This window comes from Barbus barbus (genome assembly GCF_936440315.1).
Source record: "Barbus barbus genome assembly, chromosome: 29".
NCBI lineage: Eukaryota > Metazoa > Chordata > Actinopteri > Cypriniformes > Cyprinidae > Barbus > Barbus barbus.
Genome location: NC_136757.1, coordinates 14,050,308 through 14,061,625, shown reverse-complemented (window position 1 = coordinate 14,061,625; position 11,318 = coordinate 14,050,308). Strand labels below are relative to the sequence as shown.

At 35.3% G+C, this 11,318-nt stretch overlaps 1 protein-coding gene across 1 annotated transcript; it reads right to left on the bottom strand.

Annotated features, from left to right (window-relative positions):
* Positions 1 to 1,036: 1,036 nt before the first annotated feature.
* On the bottom strand, positions 1,037 to 8,870 carry LOC306849748 (sodium-dependent phosphate transporter 1-A-like). The gene is made up of 11 exons (XM_079385027.1): positions 8,733 to 8,870; positions 6,329 to 6,967; positions 6,029 to 6,169; positions 5,543 to 5,628; positions 5,305 to 5,401; positions 4,118 to 4,237; positions 3,437 to 3,652; positions 2,823 to 3,318; positions 1,868 to 2,053; positions 1,432 to 1,516; positions 1,037 to 1,335 (listed from the first exon to the last, which is right to left on the bottom strand). The coding sequence occupies exons 2-11, from the start codon at positions 6,675 to 6,677 to the stop codon at positions 1,171 to 1,173; spliced, it is 1,941 nt and encodes a 646-aa protein (XP_079241153.1). The 5' UTR covers positions 6,678 to 6,967; positions 8,733 to 8,870; the 3' UTR covers positions 1,037 to 1,170.
* Between the last annotated feature and the right edge of the window lie 2,448 nt (positions 8,871 to 11,318).

Genomic DNA, 11,318 nt, shown 5'->3' with positions numbered 1-11,318 from the left:
CATGAAAGTTTTATCATAGGTAGAATGCAAAATGTTTCAATACAAGCATTTGTATTGAAATGTAATTTATGCAATATTTCAAACCTTTAACCCACTTGGGAAAAATCAACCAATGGCAACAGTTTAAAAGTAGCTCAATTCTGTGGGGAAAAAAATTTCCCCCTTTCCTAAAATATTTCAGTTTGATTTTAATTGAGTTGTACAGATTATAGTTTACATCAAAGGTGGAAAAAGTTCTGAAATGATTTATCTTGGTCTCATTTTTTTACACCACATGAAACCTGCCATTTTAACAGGGGTGTGTAGACTTTTTATATCCACTGTATGTAAAGTATATATATATATATATATATATATATATATATATATATATGGTGTTAAGTATATCAAAGGGCATGTAGAAGACTGCAAGTTTTCATTCATTGAAATGTACTTGGACCCTTTCAAAAGTTTTTTCAGCAATCTCATACAACAGTAGAGGAATACATAAGTTACGGTTTGGGTTAACATTAATCTACTGCCATTATTTGGTTTACAGTAATTTCACATATCCAGTAATTTCTTATTTCAACATTTATCAGGGAATTTCAATACTGTATTGAAAACAGGTCACACACAGCTTTAGATAAAAAAGCATATTTTATAAGGTTTTGTAAAAACTGTGGTTTATTTACAGGTGGAAATAAAAATGCAAATGTCAGCAGAAGCATGATTTATTTAAAATGTCATGCAAGTATATATATATATATATATATATATATATATATATATATATATATATATATATATATATATATATATATATATATATTGTTTTATAAATATAAAATACTGCCTTGCAGCTCAGAGTATAAATTTTCATTGCCAAAAATTGAAACAGAATTTTAGTCTAATCTAACAATATTTTTCTTTACAAAAATATGTGAGGCCACAAAACTAAATAAATTGTTATAGTCATATCTCACACATTTTATAGCTACAAAATTATTACCTAACACTATTAAGCATCTTAAACATGTACAAAAAAATCACAGAGTATGAGTGTGATGTGCAAACACAGTCTTTGATTTGCTATGTACAGTACATATGATGGGACAGGACAAAGGGGCATTCCATAGTTGAGGCCCAAAAGTGAAAGTATTTAAAAGGAGTAAATGGTTTAACAAAACATTAGGTCAGAGGCAATATAACATAATAGAAGAGCGCCATTATAGCAGAACTGATGAGACCAGAAATCGGCACGGTCACAAACCAAGCGATAAAGATATTCCGGAACAGATGCCAATCAACGGCCTTCCTGGAGCGGAGCCAGCCAACTGACACCACTGATCCAACCTATTCATGAACACACAAACAAAGAAGATAATAGAATTGGGCATTTGTTAATACGCATTTTAACTTTATGGAATAATCTAGTAGTTAGTAACCCACCTTGCAATGAGTGGTGCTGACTGGGAGTCCGATGTTGGAAGCGACAACCACAGTTATAGCAGAGGCGAGCTCAATGCTAAATCCGCTGTGAGACAGACATGATGATTATAATAAGCTCTATAAGTATCTTTAAACACAGCAAAGGACTGTTGCAAAAAGTACTGTGGCATTGTCAAAATGTCATAATACTAAAGACAAGACAAATCTTCTTTACTGCTGTGGTGCTTAAGGGAATTTCCATGAGACAAGGAGTGTTGTTAAACTGTTTGTTTACACTGCAAAGTCAACAGAGATAAGAAAGTGGGAACCGGCCCTTAAGCCTCATGAGAACTGCGATGATAAATCTGAACTATAAAGCCTGATCCCACAAATAAGCGCTCTTATCAGTTTCTGCTTAAAGGAGGTACGAAACGTCAGAGTATTAGCAGCTTATTACCTGGAGGGAGTGATGGGAGTCAGGTCTTTGCCCATGGTTTGTATGACCCGCCGACCCCAAATCCAGAGCCCTGTACAGATACCCACTCCTCCATACAGGAGCAACCAAATTGGTGTGGGAGCAGTGGGTGCTACAGAAGCGCTGTCATAGATCAGCCAGAGTGCAACGAGAGGGCCAATCGCATTACTGTAAGAGATGAATGATGGGTAATGCTATCATTTGGAGATGAGCACTGTTGTCGTTATAAAACAATGTGGAAATAGGGTAGAAATGCAAGATATACACTACCGTGTAAACTTTAAGGGTTGGTAAGAAACCCTTTTTTATGTTTTTGAAAGAAAACATAAAACATTGGTTATATTCACCAATGCTACATTTATTTGATAAATATACAGTAAAAACAGTAATATTGTGAAACATCACAATTTAAAATAAGTGTTTATCTTAATATATTTTAAAATGTAATTTATTTCTGTGATGCAAAGCTGAATTTTTTTAGCAGCCAGTTTTCAATGGCACAAATTATTCTAAAAATGCTGATTTGATGCTCAAGAAAAAATAAAATAAAATTATTATAAATTTTGAAAACAGTTCCACTGCCTAATATTTTTGTGGAAACAGTATTACGTTTTTACAGGAATTCTTAGATGAACAGAAAGTTCAGAAGAGCAGCAAATGTTTGAAATAGAAATCTTTTGTAACATTATAAATATATTTATGGTGACTTTTGATTAATTTAATGCATCCTGACTGATTAATAATATTACATTCTTTAAAAAGTGTATCTGACCCATATCAGTTTTCTGTATTTCTACATTTAGAGTAGTTTTACACTAAAAATGTATTGACAAATCTATACATGATAATGCTGTAACATTTACATTTACTTGTAGTTCATTTTCATTTTAAATTATTTTGGACAAGATATGATTTTTTTTTATTATGTCTCTCATACCTAACGTCATTTCCCCCATGCGCAAATGATCCAAAGCAGGCAGTGAGAATCTGCAGGAACTGGAAGAGCGTGGACACCTCTGGCTTGTCTATCTCAAGCTCATCTATTTCCTCTTCCAGTGAGTCTCCTCTGATGGTCTCGTCCCCCACCTCCACTGCCAGAGCTCCGTCTCCTGCAGCAACTTCTCCATCAGCCACCGCATTACAGTAACTGTTATAGCTGTCGTACCGTGAACGCCTTTTCTCTCCATCCAGTCCAGTCCGGCTTCCCTCACCCTCCTTCAACGACCCGTGTATTCCGTAGATGGCCATGGTGTAAGAAGTATAACTGTTGTTGCGGCGGATGGGTTTGTCTCCGGTCTCTCCCATGCATTCGCCCACCTTGGCCAGGTGAAGTTTGTGAAGTAGATCCTTGTAGATTCCAGAATCTTTGTGTACGGTGTGAAACTGGCTTCCGTTCAAGTCTGGGACAGCAATTCCAGCACTGCCATTTAAAGCTACAATGGATGACCAAAATTGTAGATTCGAGAATTAGTAATTTAGTCAAAAGAGAATCAGTTCATTAAAACACATACAGTTAATTTAATTTATTTATCATTTCAAGAGGCTGCTGACCGTGAGTGCAATCCAAATCTTTGGTGTCAAAATCTTTGCTGTCCAGGTCGGTTTCTGCTGAACCTCCGATGTCAAAGGCCACCTTGTTGCTGTCAGCAGGGGGTGTCTGTGGAACAGGAGAGTAGCTTCGAGGTGGTTCAGGGTGGGCCATGAGGCCGTTTGAGGATGGTTTCTTCTCAATCAGCTGTGTCCCACTAGTGTCGGCAATCTTCTGACCTGAAAATGGTGGAAATAATTACAGAAATAAGTATATTAACAGGACAGATCCAAATGCATGCAAAGTCAATGTGCTAGTTTATTAGAAACATTTACAAATATATTTTATTGCATCATTGTGCCATGGGCATGGGCTAATTTGGTGTCCAAGAAACATTTCTACTTATTATCAATGTTGCTTAATATTTTTCTAGAAACCAGTTTTTTCAGGATACTTTTATAAATAGAGAGTTCATAAGAACATCATTTACTTGAAATAATAATCTTTTGTAACCTATTAAACATCTTTACTGTAATTATTTTTTATCTATTTAATACATCTTTACTGAATAAAACTTTTGAATGTTAAAGTATGCACTGATAATGTAAGTTTCAATTACATTGCAAAGAACCACCCAGAATTCCATGCTTTGGACATTTTAAAATTAATACTGAAGTAAAAAGGGTATTTAATTAAATATTTACTTTTTATCTTCTTCTTTAACTGTGGACAGACAATGAACCAGACCACCGCAGAAGTAAGCAGGGCACAGCCCAGTGAGATCAGCAGAGTACCCCACCATGGTATACTATCAAATCCCAACACTGTAGAATATAGAGAAGATGAAAACTTAACATGTTTTAGTGATAAACAGTGCAATATATTCTGCATTTTTCATATAAATTCCTCCGGAAAAGATATTGGAAATTAGAATTAGCATACTGCAACTTAAAACTTGGTTCAAAAGCGAAACTGTGTGAATACTCAACCCTAAATACAAATAATCTTTTTAAAAAGGGGATCAAGCATTTGTTAATGAAAGAAAGAAACTTGTGGATGAGTTGTGACAGCATGACAATGATAGCATGTTCTCCCTCCAGAATTAAGTCTGTTGTAAGGCAATGTATTGACAAAACACTGCAGTGAGATAAGCAAACGGTTATACAATTTTCTGTTTAAAATGTGGGTGAAATGGGAGGCTATACAGAGAAAGCTTCTTTTTTATCATAATAACTTATGGCTAAGTTAATTTTCAGTTCCTTTGAAAGAACAGAACCACTAACGATATCGAACATGGTCATGTGCATGGCTCAATAGATAACCAGGAAGAGGGCGGTCCTGTGGTCCGCTGATTAGTACACAAATTCAACTCACAATTGGTTCACAGTGGCTTTTTTTTATCTTCAGTACATCATGATCCCACTGAAGTTTGCTTTTTTTGTACAGATTGTTGGACTTGGGCCAAAATTATATTTCATAATTTTATTATTACATCAACAAACTGTACAGACAGTTACACATTTTCAAATAGCTATAATCATTAGCAATACTGAGTACTGTGTTTAACCCATCAGCCTTTGTATGCGTTTGTGAATGTGAAAGTAAATTAACAGTGTGTTAATGATAAATGAGGGACGGGTCCTGTATGCATACATGTGATCATGACATGACATGTGATCATATTTTGGGGACAAAATGTTCCTCAAAAGGCTAAATCTGACATAACCTCCTTTTAGTTGCATTTAGAGACATAGGAAAATCAATTCATAAATATTCATACATAAAGAAAATACTGATCTAAATGTCTTAAAGGACATATTTCTTTAAAAATTCTAATTCAATATAAAAAAAATAAAATAAAAATCATTGCTTTAGAAAAAAAAAAACTTACTTGGTGCTCCAGTAAACATAATGGAGAACAGATTGATTCCCATAGTAACAGCATAGAAAACTGGTAATGCTCTTAAACCATTGGGCACTGGATCCTCCTGGAGCACATGGAAATATTGCCATTTAGCATATGGTAAAAAGCACATGTTCTTTCTTTATTGACAACAACAAAAAAATAAAAAGTACCAAAACAGACACTAGCACATTATGTTACAGATGAGCTCTGTTTGATTTTTTACCTTATTCAAGATGAACTTTTGGACAAAATAGAAGAGAATAGCAGACATGATGCCGGAGAGAAGAGGTGAAAGAAACCAAGAGGCAACTGGAACACATATATCAACAGGTTACACAAATAAACATAATGTAACATCTAAACAGTGATGTTCTCTCTTATCTTACAACTGTATGGCCCAGAATTTCTCAGGGCTGCACGCCGAGTATCAACAAACACCCAACAAGTCACCAGGAGTAAGCATGTGACTATGTTTCCTGTCTGTATAGTCCAACATGTTCTGTACTATAAATAGATCTCATGTGAAAAAAATAATAAAACTAAGAAATCTGCATTAAATCACGCTGGTGGTTTTTTCGCTTACTATTTCTGGGGTCACATGGGGAAATATTCTCTTTCCATTAACTGACTCATTCTTCAGGAAAAAATAATATAATCTGACTAAGCACGCTTATACGCAAAAATCTCAAAAATACTCAGTTTCACATACCAATGCGAAGCAATTCCAGCCATTTGACCCCCTGATGACCTCTAGCAACCATGGAAAAGCCGATTGTGGCGCCCACAATGCAGTGTGTTCCAGAGATGGGGAGTTTCAAGAATGAAGCTACGAGCTGCCAAACAGCAGATCCTGTAACAACACAAAAACAAACATACTGGAAGCTTTTGACGTGACCAACACAAGTCACGATAACGTGATAAAGTTCCACCTAGGTGACATGCTCGCAATTTACTGGATTCAGCTGAATTTTTGGGGTGAACTATCACTTTAAATCAAGTATGTACTCACCAAACATGGCGCTGATGGAGCCAGCCATCAGCACAGCCTCTGAGCCGTTGTACATGTGAACATCGATGATACCCGAACGGATGGTCTCACTGACTTTGGCCCCCAAAAGAATGGCACCCACTGTCTCAAAGATGGTGGCCAGGATGCAGGCCTGGCGCAAAGTCACTACCCCAGAACCCACTGCTGTACCGAAGGAATTGGCTACATCGTTGGCACCCACAGAGAACGCCAGGATAAAAGCGATGACGAAGCCCAGCACCAGCAGCCAGAGAACACCAGACATGTTTGTCGGTGAGGCTGCTGTTAGCATTGTAACAGTTGCTAGGGATGCTAGTGTAGTGGATTCCATTGCTGGAGAGTAACTGCACTTCTGGACTATTGTGAATCAAACTGGGTTTGATTATTGAGGTATTTCTTCTTAATAAATAAATAAATATCCAAAGTAATTAGAAGAGAAGTTAAAAATCGAAGTCTACACCCTGTCTATCTCTACAAACTAAAATGACAGTAGCATAAAGTAAAAAGCAACTGTTAGCTACATATACTAATAAGGGTAAAGTCTTTGCATTGGCTTTGGGTGGCTACACAGACAGAGACATCCATTGTGGACTAGATCTTAGTAGTGATCGACGGTACATTCTGGAAACGAAAGAGAGATTTGGATGAATTAGAGACTTTAAGATCTGACTATAAAAAAAGCACAAAACAGAAACACACAATTAAAGTAAACCACACTGCTTTTATATGGCTTGATTTAGATATTTTTAAGGGGAGGGATGGTATAGAGTCCGATTTGTGGGTCAAAATAGCCTAACCTAGTACACAACTATAAGAAACAAATAATATCTACAAATGTTTGGAATATTTTAAAGGGATCCTCCACCCAAAAACGAAAAATCTGTCACATTTATTCATTTATTTTTACTGATTTACTCACCTTCATGTTGTTCCAAACTTGGATGACTTCCTTCAATGTGGAACGGAGAAGAAGATATTTTAAAGAATGTTGCTAGTTTCATTTCCCATATACTTCCACATGGGCTAAAAATACAATGGAAGTCAATGGGAACCAAAACTGTTTGGCTACCAACATTCTTCAAAAATCTTCTTTTTTTTTTTTTCCACAAAAGAAAAAAATGCAAACAGTTTTGGAACAACATTATGGTAAATGATGTCAGAATTTTTGTTTTTAAGACTGAAACCTGTTTTAAACTTATGCAAAACAAAATACAATATGATAATTATATAATTTACATTTCCAGCAACATCTTACTATTATGTAGTAGTTCTTCCACCTCAATCATGTGGCTAGTGTGGTTAACCAACAAAGACAGTGTGGTGCTAAAGAAAATGATGATGATTTTAGGCCCAGTTTCACAAACGGGGCTTAGCTTAAACCAGGATTAGGCCTTAGATAAATTAAAATATTTAAGCAACCTTTACAAAAATGCCTTGCAAGAAAACATTAAGGTGTGCATCTTGACACAGAACAATGACATTTAAGATATGTCAGAGCAAGATATTTTCAGTTGAGACAGCACAAACATGCATTTTAGTCTGGGACTAGCTTAAGCCTTGTCTGTGAAAGCGGGGGTATATGTATTACATTATTTATAAGAATTTTATTACTTTTTTATTTTTTTATCTGGTGGCACAGCATATTATTTATCTACCATAAAAATAATGTTGGTTTTTCCAAAAAACTTATGAAGAGACATCAAGCTCTACTGTGTGCCAGTGTAAGTAGTCAAGTAAGGAATTTCCAAAACAAAGTGCCATATTCATTTGGAAAAAAGAGGCTTAATAATGCTTCATTAAGCATGCTATTTGATTATGTGCCTGGAAATACTTTTTATATTTTGATGGAAACTTTGTAGCACAGACTATAACATAAGTGCCTTCAGATTTCAGAGGATCAAGGGAGATTCAGAATATAAAAATGTACAAACTTCAGCTTCATATGAACACTTGAGCACATGCTTCTTAGAGAAGTAGATGAATGACTTGTTGAATTACTTATGCTACGAAAACCGTTGTTTTTGACTTTGCACAGAAGACCTGTTTTATGATGTTCCCTTGCCACATTTACATGCAGAAGAATACTCTATATAATTAGAATTAGTTAATTTTCCAATTATTTAAGTGTCAGGTGATGATTACATATTGTGTGATATTACACATGATGGCCTGCATTTCTAAGTAAAGTCTCAAGACCAACATTATACAGTTCATCAGGCTCTTGTGAGCTGACATGAATGAAAATTAATGATTTATTAAATTACAAACATCCTATCAACTTTGCCCTGAAGTTAAAATACACCATTGAATAAATAGTGCTGGACCCTTTTGCAACCCAACGCAAACTGTCAGATAAAACCTAAAAGAAACTAAACGGAGTACTCACCAAATGCGTTGAATGACTTCTGCTTGATCGGCTGTGTTATCAATAAAATGATTGATAACCGAACACTCAGTTCCTGTGTAAAACACACAAGTTAAATATGAGCCTGAAAGCTTTCTTAGCCTTTAACTCCACAACTCTACTCACTGTAGCTCAGTCCTGTCTGTTATATATAATTACTAGAGAAGGAGGGGAGAGTGAAGAGAACCACTCCTCCAGAGGATCATGAGACTTCTGTGAAAGGCAAAGACTTAATGGTTAACCAGAAGTTTGCACCAAATAACCAGTTGTACTAAATATTTCGTCATGTGTGCCCTAATGTAGACACATGTGGCTCTGTGTTAGTTTTCTTAATGAAACATGATCATATACTTATGCATAATATTACAGCAATGGGCTGTGAAATAAATATTACATAACTTTGTGTTTTACAAGAGCTAATTCACAGACGCCTCTTAATATAGCAGGTCTGGAAAGCCAAAGTTGTAACAAAAAATATATATTTTCAAAAGCATTTAGATGGCCATAAAAATATAATAAATGTACAATTAAAAAAAGATCACAATAATTATGAAATATTAGTCTCATTGCTGTATATATATGTGACCCTGCCTGTGAAAATCCAGCTAAAGTAATTTTGTTTGATGATTTACTATTTTCTGCATAAAATCATCCTTCATAAGGTAAAGAACATTCTGTGAAAATATAACCTTGATATCTTTAATATTGACTGAGTAAGACCATGTCAGACATTGAAATAATATTTAAATTAATGGTTGAAATCAAACTTTGATGCTTATCTCATAAACAGATTTTGAGACTTTAGCCTGGATTTCACAGACAGGGTCACAAATTACACCTAATTGTTCTTATTAACATGCCCTCATTCATTATAACAAATAGCTTAGATAATGGAAAACCATTTTAAACTCAAAACAGGATGAATCTTTACACAATTACCAATCTCTAATCAGTTATTAGTTCACAACATTTATGAACATGTCTTTTTCCATTATCAGTCACTAATGAACATCCGTTTTTTCCCCCATGACACATATCTACCGTCAGCAACTTTGCCAGGACCGAAATGCTATGATGGACACTGGACTGCTGACATCTTTATGTAATTATTTAACGTTTTAAAGAGATGGATGATATCTTTGATACGGAAAATGCCTTCACAGCTCAAATAAGGAGAGAGACAGATATTTTTGGATCAAACTTGGAACTCCATTTGGGCAGGATGGGGGGGCCTGGACTGATGGACTGTCAACACATAATGTCATGAAGATTATTTCCAAGTCAGTGACCCACAATCTACACGTCACTTTCGGCTGTACTTCTTAAAGAGGTAATTATCGCTATTGCAGTACTTAATATTGGTTGCCGTCTCTTTTGAAACAGAATTTAAATGTGACAAACCAGGGGAAAGTATAACTTAATTAAATTATGGCTATTAATAGTGCTGGGTAGATTACTTACAAATTGTAGTCTGTTACTGGTTCCAAATTACATGACAAAAATTTTAGTTAGTAATACATTACATTAAACATTTCAGGTAATCAGACTTTTAGATTACTTGTGACCTAACTCATTTATTATATTGATTTACATAGGATACACTTGTACCATATTTATATAAAAATAGGAAGAGAAAGAAAATATTCAATTTGTTTTTAGTAGAACATGAAGTGCATTAAACATCATTTATATCAAGGTTTCCCAAACTGGGGTCTGTGAAGGAACTGCAGGGGGTTTTACAGTTTAATGAAAAGCTAATCATTTAATTTTAAAAATTATGTTTGTTTATTATGTGCATATAGGAATATTAATCCTGGAACTTGTGAGTTATTTCATTACTGAATGAAAACTTTTGACAAAAGTAATTAGATTATAGAAATGTAAAATTAAAATAAATCTCTTTAAAATGACAAAAAAAAAAAAGAAGTGTATATATATATATATATATATAAATAATACCTGGGTTACACTTTAAGGTGTCCTTCTTCCAGTGTAATTATACATTTAAGAGTAATATTAATTAACTGTACTTACTGGTTAAGGTTAGAATTAGAGTTACTTACATGTAATTATGCATAATTAATTGTAATTATAATAGTAAATACATGTAACAAGATACCTTAAAATAAAGTGCTACCTACACTTGTTTACCTGCATGTTGTCATGGTGCACACAATGTGGAGGAACGAGGAACACGAGACGAGGAGTAAACTCAAATTAAACAGTCTCTCTTTAATACAATCCATCAGGACAAGACAAGGCAGGGCTGACACACAGAAACTCCGGGAGTAACGAGTAGTCCAGATGAAAACTAACTGAACAGACAGGAACTAAATACACAGGATGAAACTAGATAAATAATAAAAGGACAGGGACAAGGGGAACACCTCCAGGGCGGAACAGACAGTACAGGGCGCCATGGCGGATCAGAGAGCTTAGGAGACCATGGTGGATCAAGGAGCTCAGGAGGCCATGGCGGAGCTGGGAGCTCTGGAGGCCATGGCATGCAGTCTTTATGGCCGTGGCCTCATCCCGGCCACTACAGCCGGAACCCTACTACCCCCCCCA

What these genes read in the sequence shown, in the direction of transcription:
- LOC306849748 (XM_079385027.1), bottom strand. Translation starts at nt 6,677, where the DNA reads ATGGAATCCACTACACTAGCATCCCTAGCAACTGTTACAATGCTAACA. An exon ending in GTTAAAGAAGAAGATAAAAA is followed by an intron (nt 3,653 to 4,117) that starts GTAAATATTTAA and finishes CACCATTTTCAG; the next exon opens with GTCAGAAGATTGCCGACACT. An exon ending in AGATTTGGATTGCACTCACG is followed by an intron (nt 3,319 to 3,436) that starts GTCAGCAGCCTC and finishes CATCCATTGTAG; the next exon opens with CTTTAAATGGCAGTGCTGGA.